Below are 17,282 nucleotides of genomic sequence, written 5' to 3'. Positions count from 1 at the left end.
GTTACCAATTTTTCGAAGTTGTTTACACCACCTTCAGCATCGTAAAATGGGTAATCTTCCGTGGTTAATAATAGATTCCTTGGAAAATTAGGTGCTTTATAAACGGGCTTATGAACGGGTGTTTTTGGGTGTAATTTTTCCAATCCCTCTTCCAAATCCTTATTGCTGTAAACTAAGTCATTATACTCTTTGAAGTAAATCCCGTCAGATCTGCTTTCAAACTTCGAGGTTACTGCTTTGGGATACAATTTCTTAAATGCTTCCCAATTCCAGTGGCTGTTATGTGGTTGCTCCTCTATGTTATTTCCAAAAGCGTCGTACATTAGTATATATAATGGATGTTATACCATCAGCACCTCCACTTTATCCTGAACTTCCTAAGGAACCTAACGAACTAAACGCAGAAAACTTTAGGCTCAATAAAGCAAACTTAATCCTGGCTTACTTGGAAGGGCAGACAAAACACTACGAAAAAGTTAGGAAGAAATACGTTAGAGCCCGGAGTACGCTACATAAGATTGCGATAACTTCAGGATCCATATCTGTCGTGTTAACGGGCTCCGGCGTTGCTACTTCGCTTACTGGACCGGGAATAATTGTTGGGGTTCCTTTGGCCGGCATTGGGGCAGCCTGTGGTATTATCTCGGCTGTTGCTACGGGCATTATGAAACAGTTGTCAAGCAAAATATCAAAACACGACACGACAATAGCTCTGTCAAGGGCTAAAGTAAATACGATCACTGACCTTGTCTCAAAGGCTTTGCGTGACAGAAAGATAGACGACGTAGAATTCTCGCTTATTCTGGCCGAAGAGGAAAAGTATGAGAAATTAAAGTCGGACATAAGGAATAAAAAAACAGTCGTAAAAGATCTTTCCGAGGAATCTCGCAAAAAGATCTACCAGGAGGCAAAAGAAGAGCTTCAAAGAAAGCTTGCTCAGTAAACATCTGCTTCGAAAAGAGCGTGACGGGATTCTATTTACATATTGAACGTCAGTCTAGAAATTACGCGTAATATAAATTCAGTGAATTATTACGCGTAATATGAATTATTTGGCGAATTATTACGCGTAATATGAATTATTTGGCGAATTATTACGCGTAATATGAATTATTTGCATAACCTTATTTGGCAAATTATTACGCGTAATATAAATTCATCGTATGAATTACGCGTAATATGTTATTGTCGCCTCGGAATCCATCCTAACAGGGGGTGGTTGGGGTCTATTTCGTAAAATATTTCGTAAATTACGTTAGGGTAATAAGGAATATCCTTATCCAGCCGACAAAACATCCACTCGGCTTTTGTCATATCAGAAACCTCGGGAATAGACTTACCGGTAATTTCAGACAAAAGATAGGGAATAGCTTTGTAATATTTCCCTAGTTTTAATTTTTTCAGCGTTTTCCGTAGACTTTGCGGGGTTGGCTCTTCTAAATGGTTCATAATTCTTTCCATTACTTCGTCGTCTAAATATACCGGCCGATGACCTTGAATGTGACTCATCCAGTCTCTGAAGTATTTTATTCTTTTGTATGGGGTCTTCTTACGACCTCCATTAGCGTAATACTGCTCTTTGGTAGCATTTGGTACGGCATTACGAATATTTTTACCGCACTCGTAACACTGTGCTGACGTGTCGTCTTCTATTTGCATTTTCTTGTCACAACAAATATACTTATTTGGTTTAGTAGGTACAAACTTGGGTTTCAAGCACTTTACACAGAAATCATAAACAAACTCTTTACATTCTTCGCACTCCATATATAGACTAACATATTTGCGCTGTTGCCCCCAACCACACTTGGAGTGGGGGTCGTCCGTAGGTGGATTTTTGACACGGGTCTTGCCCGTGTTGAGATTGCGCTGGAACCCCCATTCCCTATACTACTTTAGAAAGAAAAATATGTTTCCTACCTTCTTGAACGTTCTATAGCGCTTAAAGTAAAGGAATTATCACAAAGATAAAAACTTTAGAAGCCAACATTACTGTTGTGTGATGAGCGTGTTTGTGTGTGTTACATACCGTCTTGTTCTTGATTTGGTAAATTAAGAAAAGGAGATTTAGATCTTCTACAGAATGATTGTCCTATTCACTAGGCTATTAGAAACGAAGTAAGTTTACCACTATTACTTTTGTCCACTTGTAGAAGCTGATGGCAGGACGCCAGGACACCATAACATGACAACTATGGAAAATACTGACAATATCAACAACAGTGGTAAGTATGTTCTGAATATTTCCATTTAAATTAATTCGGGAGTCATAACTTTTACGGTATACTTGCCTTCATAATTCCTCTAAAGAAAGAGGAGCAAAAATGGAAATGAAATCAGGAAGGAGATGTGGAATATTGGGGTAGTGGCCTTGTGGAATCTGGTCAAAATAGTGATATTTTCTGACAACCAAAAGAGAATAAAATGATAGCTGAATAAAACATTTAAATATACTCAAAATCCTTACAGTAGAGTATGCTTTTTTTTTTTCTTTATATGAAAAGGTTTAAAGGTAATTGTGCAAAAAAATGAGATTTACTGTAGTATCATGATTCTTCAAATTTGAAACTAAAATAGCTTTTAGCTCGTGAAGAGCTATTTGGGGTGGCTAGATTTCGCATTTTTCGGATAACGCTTCTCAGCCAATCGTTTTGGGTAAATCCCGTAACCATGGAATCCATTGTATTCGCCAAGTGACGTCACTGGAAGATGTTTATAGAGGAAGCCATTTTCGATCACTTCAAAATCACTTGTAATCAGCTGCATATTTTAAGTATTCTTAGTTTACTTTATGCTCTTTTTATTGGACCTTGAGATAGAGATTCTCGTATTTATCATCAAGTTAGAAGAAGAATCCGAAAACAGCCTGGTTTGTCATATATTGGATAGATTACGGACTCGGTCCAGATATCTCAATCGTAGAAAAATTTCGTAACCAGAAATCCGAAAAAAAGGATTCTAGCCAATTTTTTAATAGATTTTTATCATACATAGTGTATTTCTTTCTTTTTTTCTAGAAGAAAGGCTGTTGTGCAAGGCTAAAATCTCGTTATTCAGAAAGTTTAACTTGTTTGGAAGTGGAGATGACCGATGAAAAAGTGGAATCAAAGTGTTAACCCAAAGCAAAAATTTTATTCGAAAATGAGGTTTACGCCTTCATTTGCTTATGATGATTTTCTATAAAAAAAGGCTGACAAAGCAAAATTCTAACACATATGCAACAAAACATCTTTGTACAATTGAAAATACCCGCTTCAAACAGGCATTTTATCATAGTACATCAGTTTCTAACTGTTTAAAAAAGTTTTGAGTGTTAACCCAAAACGAAAATTGGGATCAAAACTATTAGGAAAGTCTAGTTTTTGGCGCTTTCATGGCGTTATCATCTTAGTTCATTGGTACTCAAAAAGCTTCACGAGCTTACCATGGGTTACCTTTGATTTCTTGACCATGCAGGACTGGGTTCTAGCCCTTAAAGAGCTGCTAGGTATAATTTTGTAAAGGACAGTTTTACAAAATGGAAAGAAAATTCATTTTTTTTAAACAAATATAAAACTAAATCCAACAAATCTTAGGTTTGATAATTGTTGTGGGAGAGATTTTGAATTTACATAACGTTAGGATGAAAATTTCGAAACACACAATAAAAACACAAGATGCATGAAATGGATGCGCAATAATAGCAAGGTTTCCCGAACTTAAGGTATTAGACTGGGTTCAGGTAAAAAAAAGACCTGCAATTAATTGCCAATCATTATTTCATTAATTGCCTTAGGAATATACAAATATCATGGTATATAATTCCATGGTATTACACTCATACCATAATTCAAAATAAAAAAAGCAAAAACTCTGGGTCTTGGGTTTCTGGGTTTTAATGGGTCCAGTAAAGTCGTTTATGAGCAGGTAGCAGCTGCTGTGTTAAATTTCACTCCAAGATATGCCACATTTCAAAAGCCGGTGTAATATGCGTGAAAGCCCCCCATTTGAAAACGTCCCCCGGGGTCACTTTGTCATAGATAACAACATGCGACCCCCCATTAATTATGTCCCCTCAAAATGGCGGCATAGTGCAATTCTCGGTTTTCACGTGACGTCACGAGCGGATTAAAACTTAGTGTCCGCCATATTGGTGCACAGGAAGCTCATTAGCATATGTCAAATCACACACGTGCGCTTATGTTTTGATTCGAATTATGCGATGTCCGAGGATTTACTCGTCGATATTTCAAAAAACGAAACCCAAGAACAGAAAAGAATTGAAGATACCTCTTCAATTGTCTTATCTGAATACGCCAAAAAGCTTGAAAATCACATTCGAACGAGATATTTAAAAAAAATCGAAGGTATTGGAGTCGACCCCGCGTGTTTACGAGGCGAGAAGTTAGATGCAGAATGTCTGCCACCGATCGAAGCCACCGATCTTCTCTCTTATCTTGTGCTGGAAACCAGCTTCTATACTTTAAGGCAGTTCAAGGCTTTCAAGAGTCTAGAGAGTTACAATCAAATGGTATCGGGCTTCATAACGAGCGTTCAAGGAAAAGCCATTGGAAATAAGTTCGTGGTGTTAGGAAAAGTTCGTCATTCGCAGCGAATGAATGAACCGCCAATACCAATTTGGATTATCGCTAATGGAGAAGGAACGATAATATCTGCCCACTGCCTTGGTTGCAAAGCAGGTCTAGCAGAGTGCTGCTCTCATGTAGGGAGCGTACTGTTTTATATTGAGGCGTGGAATCGTATACATGGAAAGTTGGCCTGCACAGAAGTGAAATGTACGTGGCTACTCCCAACTTACGTAAACGAAGTACCGTACGCTCAAGTTGAAGACATCAATTTTAAATCAGCTCGAAAGTTGAAAGATGAATTAGACGTTAAAATTGATGGTGTACAACCTTCGACTAGCACTCCGGTAGGGAAAACGAAGTCCGTCCCAAATGTCACCCCTACAGAAACGGATATGAAAACCTTCTTTGCAAAACTAAATGAGAGCCAAAAAAAGCCTGTCATTCTTTCTCTAGTGGCTCCTTATGCTGATCAATTTGTACTAAAAAGTCGGCGTGTTCTAACGATACCATCCCTTTACAATCATGAGAATCTGAAGCTGAACTACCCAGAGCTGTTACAAAAGTGCTGCAAAGTCGAACTATCTCTTTCTGATTCCGAGATAGAATTAATAGAACAGGAAACAAGGGATCAATCAAAAGGAACTGCGTTTTTTAAACATAGAGCTGGTCGTGTTGGGGCTTCAATGAGTTATTCTGTTGCCAATACAAATCCTGACCAACCATCTATCTCACTTATTAAAAACATTTGCTATCCACAGTTGTTTAGTGTGCAATCTAAAGCAATCAATCATGGAATCAAAAATGAAGGCAAAGCCATAGAGACTTACAACCATCTCATGTCTGCAAACCACAAAGATTTTGTACTGATAAAGTGTGGAGTTTTCATTGATAAGCAACATCCCTGGATGCATGCAACACCTGATTTCCTCTGTTCCTGCTCCTGTTGTGGTGATGGGTGTGGAGAAGTAAAGTGCCCTTACATTATTGAAAACTGGGACTTTGAAAGTTATGTGCTTAAGAAAAGTTCTTGCCTAGAGAAAGTGAATGGAATATTTCGACTAAAGAGAAAGCACCAGTATTATTACCAAGTGCAGCAACAATTGTCTATAACTGGTCGCCAATTTTGTGACTTTGTCGTGTGTGCATTCAGCGAAAACAAACCTCAAGTCTTCATTGAAAGAATTCTCCCAGAAACAAGTCACTGGGAAGCTATCGTTCCCAAAGTTACAAAAGTATGGCAGACATGCATACTACCTGAGATTCTTGCTCGATGGTATACAAGAAAACAGCACTTACCTGAAATAAAACCAGCAAACAAGTCCTCTGGTATTTGTTACTGTGGAATGCCTTCTCAAGGAAGAACTATTCACTGCAGTAACCCAAAGTGCCTAATAAAGGAATTTCACCAGACATGTTTGCATTTATCAGATTCAGTCCCTGATGTTTGGTACTGTCCTAACTGCCGCTTGCTAGCAGAATTTCAATGCAAAAAGCCAAGAAAAGCATCAAAGGCAAGTTCTACTAAGTGCACACATAATGATCAAGCTTTGAAACTGGACAGTATTTGTGTATGTGGCTCATCACCAATGATGAATGAAAGGCTTCTCAAATGTCACAGTGAAAATTGCCAAAATGGAAAGTTTTTCCATCTCCAGTGTCTGGACTATAAAAGAATGCCTAACAATAGTCAAACTACGTGGGTGTGCAGCAATTGCAAGGTGTCTCAAGCAGCCAAAGTAACTGCATCTAGTTCTATTGGTCCTACCACTTGTTCTTCTTCTTCAAAAGCCAACACTGTTAGTGCTGCATCAACAAGCCAATTAAAATGTGAAAACAGTATTCCACAAATGCAAGCAGCTAAATTGGACAAAAAGGAAAGTACAATCATTGGTAATAATGCTAGTGCTGTATCTACTAGTTATTCATCAATTATTGATTCCAGTGATGATGAATCGGATGTCAAAATAACACAAGTGACTAAAGGGGTTTTAGACAAGAGGGCTTCCCTTGGTAGCCTCAATGACAGTCATTTTGACATCATTAATTCACCTACTGGATGGCTGGACTGTACAATAATTCAGAAAGCACAAGTACATCTACAGAAAGTCAATCCTCTGATAGAGAGCTTTCAAAAAACAACCCTTGGCCCCATTAGGAACTTTGATGTTGTCACTTCAGAATTTGTTCAAATATTACATACAGGACATATGCACTGGGTCTGTATAAGCTCTATTGGATGTAGACCAGGCATGGTCAACCTTTATGATAGTCTCTACCATGATATCATTGCCAAAGAGGTTGAAGAACAGGTAGAGAGTTTAATGGCAGACAGCTATGTAGGCATAGAAAATGTAACAGTCCAGCAACAACTGAATGGGAGTGACTGTGGAATCTTTGCCATAGCATTTGCTACGTGTCTGGTTTATGGTTTCAGCCCACGAGACTTTACATTTGACATACCCAAAATGCGCCCACATCTGGCTTAGTGTTTGGAAATTGGTAAAATTACAATGTTTCCATCAGTTTAGAATATGTGTTTAGAACACGCTAGTGTTCACTAGCCATCATCTACTCTTTATTTGAAACAGTAATGTTGTTTTAGAAGAGCAAATGCATTAATACCATGAAAGAAATACAAAGTTGTTAATAATCATAGTAGCTATTTAGCAAATAACAGTTGGTTTCGATCCACTAGAATATTCATTACACAAAAACATATCTATACACCTATTTCATTTAAGAAAGGTTGTCATCGCTAAAGGAGAAAGGTGATAGGTTATTCATAGTTCCAACAATTTCTGGAATCACTTGTTTTTTTTTTGTTTTTTTTTTAATGAGTTTTGAGATATCCAGTGTTGTTTGTAGCCTGAAAGAACTTTAAAGGCTTTGATTATTTGCGTTTATTTTCATATATTACACCTTCGAATCGACTATTGCCTTTGGCAGTGACAACTGTTTTTTTGAAATAGGTGATACAAAAGACCACTATATTCTATTGTGCTTTAAATGCAACAAAATAGTAGTAAATTTGAGAATTAATAATAAACAATTAAGATACACTAGTTTTCATCAGCAATGTCCAAAAATAAAATAGCTACTCTGACAGGAACAAAGCAGAAAAATATTTCTTGTGTCACCAATACATTATGACATTTTGAATACAAGAATATCCTGGTATTTCATTTTTATCTTTATAAATAAATTCAAATTCTTAAATTTTGGTAATAATTAGTATGTTTATAATCTAGTCAAATGGAATGATTGGTGGACAAAGGTTAACAAGACCAGAACACACCCTTAAAATGATATCAATGACTGGTACCTGTTCCTTATTGCTCATGAGAAAGTCAGTGCTCAGTGTCCCTTTCAGAATTGTGTACTTGCACCTCAGCAAACCGATTACCCTCTCCACATGAATTCTGACATTTGCAATTCCTCGGGTGTTCTCAACATCGATGGGGTCCAGCTGGCTCTTCCCCTTAGTAAACGCTGGTATAACAAGCTCTGCTCTCTTGAATGCCACACTTTCATGAACTGTAAATCCCCTGTCGGCCATTACTAGATCACCAGGCACAAGTTTATTTAAAATACCACAGTTTTCAGTGAGGAGCTTATCAGATGTTCTGCCACCCCAGGCCTTTGATACAAAGGAAATGGTGCCTTGTGGAGTGATTCCAATTAATACCTTTACAGTGTTGTGGTGTTTGTAGGAGCTGAAGGTCTGGGCTCTTGCCAGCAGGTTGGTAGGCCTTTCTATGAAGACCTCAAAACAATCAATAATCACTGTTGTCTTCTTTCCAAACGAAAACTCGAAGCATTGAGGCATTGTTCTCCATAGTTCATCCCGCTCAGGCCAATATATTAGTTGAGAGAGTCGTATGTCCATGATTGTTATCCAGGTAAAAAATATCCTGGAGACAGTTGGTGCAGACACTTCAAAACGGTATGCAAGATCCAAGTATGGCACATTAAGTCGGAGTTTCATCAAGACCATGACAAGTTCCTGGAACTTCGTTAAGCTCAACGACTTTCTTGCCACATGAGGGGCTACATGTTCATATACAGCTTGTAAAATAGTAGCTGAAGGCAATCCAGTGTAAAATAGTACCTTCCCATCTTCCAGCATATCTTCGCGATCGAAAGGGGCTTTCTTTGGCTGAGAAAACATATAATCTAACTCCTCAGTTTGTGTGCTTGACTCGGTCATTTCTGGATTAACTTCGTTTGTTTGTGTGCTAGAGTCAGTGATCTTACAAAGTTCCTCCAGCTTCGAAGTAATCCCGTCCAATAAATCGCCATCTTGGCAGTGCAACTTTGATTTATCACTCGCTGATTGAAGGTCATTTGCGATCTGGCTGATTTCCTCAGTTAAAGAAGGAGAGTCAAAAGAAATATTGTCGATTGTAGCGCCTTCTTCATCCAGTTTCGCTACCTTTGCAGCTGACTCGAACAATGCTCTTTCCTGTTGTCTCTTCCTTCTCACTTTTGCACGTTCACTTCGCGCGGCTTGAAGATCAGAGTTTTTCTCACTTACTACTGTTTTGTTGTGTCCCAAATTTAATGTAGGCACCCAATCGACGTTAAACTTATCCCAATTGGCAGCAGGTTTTCCAGAAACGAAGTGACGGCTGCAAATTCTCCCACTGTTGATGATTTCTTCGGATAACCCAACCCTACTAATGGCGGCCAACCACTTTCTACGTCGTTCAATCGACAGCTCTTCTGCCTCCTCTCCTTGACTTTTTCTAACCGATGGAACACGAAAGAGGGAAATTCCCTTATCACGAACACTCCTGGTATGACAATTTACCATTAAACAAAGAACCATTATAGAAAATGTGCTGAAAATATTGACTTTTAGTCGCTCGATTGTGATGAATCTCTTTTGTTTACACTATGTTGTGCACCAATATGGCGGTTAGCAACCGTTGTCATGCACCAAGTCACGTGGGTGAAAACCGAGAATAGTGGTTACTGTTGTCGATCAGCAATCGAGAAATTTTCAAAAACATAAATACAAATACGAATGAAAAAGGACAACTTCAGATGGCATCATTCAGATCATTTTTCAAGCTTCACTAGCGGAACAGTACATTCTAATCTATGTTGAAAGGACAACTAAATATAAAGTTAAGCTCAAAGCACAAGCTACCGTCTTAAAAAGGTAAGACAACTATTTTATCTATCTAAAACATAACTTCCCGTACGAAACGTGCAGCGCTGTGAAGCGCTGCAACAGAGCTTCAAAATGTATGCACAGCGGAAATGCAGCCAATTTACCTCCTGAATATAGCTATACTGCAGTGGAAGTCATTTTGCAGCGGGCTGTCAAATCGCCATGCAGCTCAAGACAGCGTTTAGTATCGAAATGCAGCCACTTAACAGCGCTGTTTGGCGCAGCTAGATGGCTGTCACGGGCTACGTGTACTACAAGAATCAGTCTTGAGACTAATTCTTTGCTAAAGTTTGTTTGAAGCGGAAATACAGCCATTTTCCAGCTTTGCAATCTCTTACAAAAATGTTTAAGCATATAAACAGCAGTTTTTATGATATAGACCAAAAACTGATTAATCCCAAGATGAAACAACATTGAACAACAAAAAAACGGATTTTCATCTAAGCAAGCTAATTTCGCTTTCTCGCTGAAAACACAAACAGGGCCTCTTCATATTTTGAATTTGTTAATTACTTACACTTTAATTTTTCCGACCTTTAATTCCTAATCAGTCTTCTAGCTTGATCAAATAGTTTGCTTGGGTATCGCAGATCGATATAAGCTTAGCATGTACATGCAATGAATGAGCTGTGTTGCAAGGTCGCCGTCAGCAAACACTTTGAATGTTCGCACGGACTGCTGATAAGCACCAAATTATATCGCTAAACAGGCGCATCAGCTTAACCAGGACTACTAACATCAACCCAGTGCAATTACTTGAAAGCCCTAAACACCAGTTTTCTCACACAGAGGGCAGTTTGGCCAGGTATATATGCCGGCAAAAAAAGGATAATGCGAGATGGGGAAAATTATAACAAATCACTTAGTTAGAGTTCAAGTCCGAGTTCAGCTACATCGGGAAAATATATCAAATTTAACAGGTCTAGATCGATCGGAGGATTCTAAAGACAGTCCAACTCGATTGTAACTCTAACTTAATGTATTTTACGCGCCCAACTAACCAGAAATGTATCAAATTAACATACCATACCGCTGTTCGAAATCTAGTTACATGACCGCATGACCCCGACGTGTATAAAATAAACGTACATTATGAATTTAATCCAATGATTACAGAAATTGCCTGCGCTCCTAATATACATAAATAAATAACCATAGTAAAGTAGTAATAAATTATGCGTTCGGTGTGTATACAATGAAGTAGAGAGAATAAGAGAAAAATATCAATGCCCTTCGCTCTGGGATCCTCACGATTACCCTACATTTCATATTCTGGCTGCGTTACCAGCGTGGTTGGTCCTTGTAGTGTATATAGTGGTTAACACATCGGACTAGAATGCCGAAGACGTGGGTTCGAATCCTGCCAAGGGCATTGATATTTTTCTCTTATTCTCTCTAAATAAATAACCGTTATTTTCCCTCAAATGTTATAATGGAACGTTTTAGCAGAATGAAATACGCGCAAATATGAGCAAGTGTGTAGCACAAGGACGGCAGTGACAGATATGTCCAACCCACCATTGCATAACTAACCTTAAGAATATATTTAGCTTTAAAAACCCTTTTAACTTCTTAGTTTTACTTTTTTAAGTACGTAACTGAAATTTATAGGGAAAACCGTTCAAAAATTGTAACATGCAAAGTAAAATATTTGACACAAGGGTAATTGAAGTGTCCCTGCGGTGCCTGAGTGCTTATTTGATACGCATTTGATATCCTTCAAGTCAAATTCCGCATTGACACAAGATCTGTGACCAGATCAGAAGTGCATGTTTTAGCGACGTCATGACCCCGTTGAGCGGTATTTTCAAATAAGTATTCGAGTTCATTGATCTCAGTTTGAGTCCTTAATTCACAATGTATGCGCTAGTTTGTTGGTTGGACGAAAAGGCTTTATAGTGTAGTTCACGAAGAGGACATAGTTTTGGGTCAAAATGCAACTCTGGAAGAAGGCACTCTGTGTGAAGTAAATGGAGGTAGACAAGTCGAACTCAAGGCCGCTTCAAGAGATAAAGTCTGTTTCAGGTAACTCTAAACGTAGCTTAGTTCTTTTCAGAACTAAAACGATACGTAGATCGGTGGCATAACCGTGATAATTTTGGGGAATTTGTTTCTTAATTTCTTATTGTTTCTCTTTCACATTTTGCTTTTGTACTATTTGTACTTTTCGACTTTTGCAATTGGCGCCCATTTTAATGTTTGCCCTCTGAGCTGAATTTAATCTACTAGTTGTTTATTTGGGTACTATATGCCCGACTATATGTTTGGCTAGTCAATCTGCAAATGTGTATTTAATGTCAAACAATTTAATGTTTTTTCTTAATTTCTTTTATTATCAAATGATCTTTTATTTAGACCAAAGCTTGCGTAATTATTGTAGGCGGGAACCTTTTGATGTAAATTTACACTACAATGTACATCAACAAAATTAGGTTGACATATCGGATGCTTTTTCTCTTGTCTTATCTGCGGACACAAATGGTTCCTCGTAGGTGAATCGATCATTCGCCTTCCACATTACAAGTTATCACTAAACAAAATAGCTCTTCTTACACCTATATTTTCTTGCGCATTTTTAGTATATGCCAAACGATGTGTTACAGTTTGGAAGACATAGGACTAAAGACGGACGTCGCCAAGACAATCCGGAGCAAGAGGGGATCCGCCAAGAGGAAATTTAACAAGCGGCTATTAAGAACATAAGATAAGAACATTCGTTTAATTTGATTTTCTTACTCGGCTATTAAATGTTTTATTGAGACCGCTCTGCTTTCTTGTACTATAAGATAAATGTGTTTCCATTTTTACATGTTTCGCATCTTCGAGTAATGCCAAAATGGTCATTGTATTAAATAGGTTATCGCGTGTGAATGTCGTTCAACCACATTCTCAATATTATATTTAGGCAGCAGTGAGCGAACTAGTAATTTAGCATGCCTAGTATATGTCATTGCCTAATTAAATATTATCAAAACAATTAGTCTTGCGTGTCTTTCAACAGCGCTTTGTTCAACAGTTGATGAAACATGTTTCATGTCTTTCAACTACGGCTTCCATATCACTGTTTTCGCAGCCTTTTAGCAGCCTTCCCTCGTTATAAAACAAGCGCTGCAGATTCGCTGTTATTGGTTGTATTTTCGCTGTCAAGCGCTGTCGGTGACAGCCAAAATTCACAACTGCTGCAGCCCCCCATTTTACAGCGTTTTTACAGCGCTATTACAGCGCTTCGTGAGGCGCTGTTGCAGCGCTTTACAGCGCTTCAAATTTCGTACGAGTTAAACCAACTAAATTAAGCTTGATTAAATACTTCAAGAGGTTCACAGAATATTTCGTGATTAAACGAAACGAGAGTACCAAAAAAACGCCATTGACCGTACAGTTATTAGAATTTAAAAGAAGAGGGAGACACTTTGTTATGAGGGAATTATAGCTATGATATACTGTCCCCCTGGTCACTAGTAGAGGGAGACACTTTGTCATGAGGGAATTATAGCTATGATATACTGTCCCCCTGGTCACTAGTAGAGGGAGACACTTTGTCATGAGGGAATTATTGCTATGATATACTGTCCCCCTGGTCACTAGTAGAGGGAGACACTTTGTCATGAGGGAATTATAGCTATGATATACTGTCCCCCTGGTCACTAGTAGAGGGAGACACTTTGTCATGAGGGAAATATAGCTATGATATACTGTCCCCCTGGTCACTAGTAGAGGGAGACACTTTGTCATGAGGGAAATATAGCTATGATATACTGTCCCCCTGGTCACTAGTAGAGGGAGACACTTTGTCATGAGGGAAATATAGCTATGATATACTGTCCCCCTGGTCACTAGTAGAGGGAGACACTTTGTCATGAGGGAATTATAGCTATGATATACTGTCCCCCTGGTCACTAGTAGAGGGAGACACTTTGTCATGAGGGAAATATAGCTATGATATACTGTCCCCCTGGTCACTAGTAGAGGGAGACACTTTGTCATGATGGAATTATAGCTATGATATACTGTCCCCCTGGTCACTAGTAGAGGGAGACACTTTGTCATGAGGGAATTATAGCTATGATATACTGTCCCCCTGGTCACTAGTAGAGGGAGACACTTTGTCATGAGGGAAATATAGCTATGATATACTGTCCCCCTGGTCACTAGTAGAGGGAGACACTTTGTCATGAGGGAAATATAGCTATGATATACTGTCCCCCTGGTCACTAGTAGAGGGAGACACTTTGTCATGATGGAAATGTAGCTATGATATACTGTCCCCCTGGTCACTAGTAGAGGGAGACACTTTGTCATGAGGGAATTATAGCTATGATATACTGTCCCCCTGGTCACTAGTAGAGGGAGACACTTTGTCATGAGGGAATTATAGCTATGATATACTGTCCCCCTGGTCACTAGTAGAGGGAGACACTTTGTCATGAGGGAATTATAGCTATGATATACTGACTCCCTAGGTATTCTATAACAGAGGGGGCACTTTGTAATGATAGGGACATGGTCATGACACACTAATCCCCTAGGTATTTTATAGCAGAGGGGGCACTTTGTAATGATAGGTATTTTATAGTAAGGAGGCACTTTGTAATGACTCGGACTTTTATTTCTGCTTCTACAATTAATACCATAAAACATTATCTGATACATTTGTTTTTACATATGTGTTGTTTGTCAAATTTGCATCAAGTAAAACCTTTCCATTATAATTAGTATGGAATTTTCTGACACAATCAATGTTAAGATGGTAGTAATAATTGCGCAATGAATCTTGAATTTTGTTATTTTTCCATGAATGGAATGAGTGATTTTCATAGTGCTTGACATAACACTAAAATTTTCATCATGAATAAATGGAACTTGACATGCTTGACATCTTTTGACTTTTTTGGTTGGTTTTACGACAAGAAATTCAGTTGCTTTCTTTGTGTCTCCTTTTTTGTTTTCAAGTGAAGCTTTAGTATACACACCTTTGGATTATCTAGTAGTGGTTGTAGCCTGAGACAATGGCGTGGTACAGTTTTCACAAATGTAGTTATGATTCTTGCATGGTAGGCAATTAGTATAGGAAATCGCACGATCTCGAGTACAATTTGGAAATTAATAGACACGAGTAAGGTTTTGAAAGTTCTTGTAATTGCACGAGCCTTTAGGTGAGTGCAATTAAAGAACTTTCAAAACATTACGAGTGTCTATTAATTCCAAATTGTACGAGAAGATCGTGCGATTTTTTGTTTATAGTTCACTCAACAAAATTTCAGTAAAAAATGCGAAGCGACGCCGTTCATCTTTATCTATTTGGCGGCCGATTTTCAGTCCATCGCGCAACTGAAATGCATAAAAAAGATTAGTTCTTACGGCTTTAAAATTTTATTTATGTTTTTTAAGTACAAAATGATAGAAAATAATTGTTTTGACATTATTTTGGCCGTGTTGCCATAGCGACTTAATTCGGTACTCCAACGGAGTACAATTAACGCTATAATTGTACTCCTCTCGACCAATCAGAGTCGAGAAATTTTGTTGAGTGTACTATAAATGTGGAAACAGCGAATACACTTTTGACATTGGATGAGTTGTTATGATTTTAATTAATGGAAAGAATATCTAATTACTCATTTGAGAATATCTTTTTTATAAGTTTATACATTATGTTTTGCATGTTTATCTATATTATCATGCAACGGAAAGATATTATGTTAATCTACCTTTTCATTTTTCTTGATTTTCGTTGAGCTGCAATTTCTGCATCGGTTTCCCAGTTCATCTTAAATTTTGATACAAAACAAAAGTTTAAAATGTTGCACGTAGGGGTAAAATTTTTTTACTACAGTTTCAGATATTCACATTTATATGTTTTTATATTTTAATTATATTTTGATCTTTATTTTGGATTCAATTAATAGGTTAGTAATTTTTTTACATGAAGTGAGTAGTCTACAAATGAGTAGATGAATGTATTTGTGGAAGCATTTCTCAACTACATAAACCAAAATTTAGAAGTTCAAATATTTCTTGAAATATATTAAATGTGAAATATCCCTCCTGCTACTTGCATTTTTTATGTATTCACACTCCCCTAAAGGGTTGGGTGTATACTAGAAAATATACGTGACTCATGTATTATTCCACAGTTTAATACGGTGGCCCACAAGTGCACACCGAATTCCAAACTCCACACCAAATTCGAAACGCTCGCACCGAATTCCAAACACTGTCATCGAATTCCAACCGCTCACACCGCATGTTTCAAATACTCACACCGAATTCCAAACACTCACACCGAATTCCAAACACTCACACCGAATTCCAAACACTCACACCGAATTCCAAACACTCACACCGAATTCCAAACACTCACACCGAATTTCAAACACTCACACCGAATTCCAAACACTCACACCGAATTCCAAACACTCACACCGAATTCCAAACACTCACATCAAATTCCAAACACTCACACTGAATTCCAAACACTCACATCAAATTCCAAACACTCCATATGGAAAAATTGTTTCGCAATACTCTAATTTTACCCATACTAGATTATGGGGATGTTGTCTGGGGTGACAGGTCTAATATAACTTTTATGCCGGAATAGGCTGCAAGTTCAACAAAGTAAGGCAGCAAAGATAATTCTCAATTTACCTGTAAGTTCGTCTAGTTCCTCAGCTTTAGAGGTTTTAGGATGGCAGTCCCTTGAATTTAGAAGACGTTTTCACTGTTGTTGTTTTGTTTTCAAAGCGCTAAATGGCCTTATTGACTTTCGTTTCAATAATTCTCGCTCTAGTGAGCTACATAACTATAATACTAGAAGTAGTCTTTTTAGGCGTCTGCCTAAATGCAGAACTAATTGGGGGCAAAACGCATCAAGCTATTTATTTATTAAGGAATGGAACTCATTACCAGATAGCGTCCCCGGGGGGTACTCCGCCAGAATTTGGGTAGGGGTGTTCCGCTGGGATTCTGAAAGGGGTACCCTGTTTATGACAAAAAAAATCGTATTTGTAGACCCTGTTTATGACAAAAGATATGATTAATTGCACTGAGTTCCTGTTTCAATTATCATGTTATCTCACGTATTGTTTTTTTACGACCATGGTAACCAGTTTCAGTCAATACGAAAGTAGAAATCCTGAATATGACAAGAAACTCAGGAAGAATTTGGACCTTGAGTGAAATTGCATACCCTGTTTATGACAAGAAGCTCGAAAAACCATACCCTGTTCAGCGGATAATCCCCGTATAGTTCATATATGGGAGTACCCCCCCCCCTATGGGAGTACCCCCCCCCCCCCCCCCCGGGATAGCGTCACGTGCTGACAATCATAACATTTTAAAGAATCGTTATTTTATAATTACATGATAGATTCTGATTGGATACTACAATTCGATTTTGTTTCAGGGATTTAGTGTTTTCACTCTACCTAAGCTTGTAGCTAGCGGTTTAAAATAATTCAATCCCAAATGAAGATTTAAATCGAAGCCCAATTTGAAGTATGCAATTTCCATTTCATTTCTATAGGTGAAACAGGCAA

The 17,282-nt window shown here is 38.1% G+C and overlaps 1 protein-coding gene across 1 annotated transcript; it reads right to left on the bottom strand.

The window, feature by feature from the left end:
* Positions 1-7,091: 7,091 nt before the first annotated feature.
* LOC148911528 (uncharacterized) lies at positions 7,092-9,532 on the bottom strand. The gene has a single exon (XM_089028998.1). It carries the CDS (start codon positions 9,394-9,396, stop codon positions 7,813-7,815), a length of 1,584 nt encoding a protein of 527 aa, XP_088885124.1. The 5' UTR covers positions 9,397-9,532; the 3' UTR covers positions 7,092-7,812.
* Positions 9,533-17,282: the final 7,750 nt, after the last annotated feature.

This window comes from Actinia tenebrosa, unplaced genomic scaffold, assembly GCF_029948245.1.
Source record: "Actinia tenebrosa isolate PJP-AT-01 unplaced genomic scaffold, QUT_ActTen_1.0 PGA_scaffold13__45_contigs__length_12533684, whole genome shotgun sequence".
Classification (NCBI taxonomy): Eukaryota; Metazoa; Cnidaria; class Anthozoa; order Actiniaria; family Actiniidae; genus Actinia; species Actinia tenebrosa.
This window is presented reverse-complemented; position numbering and strand designations above follow the sequence as displayed.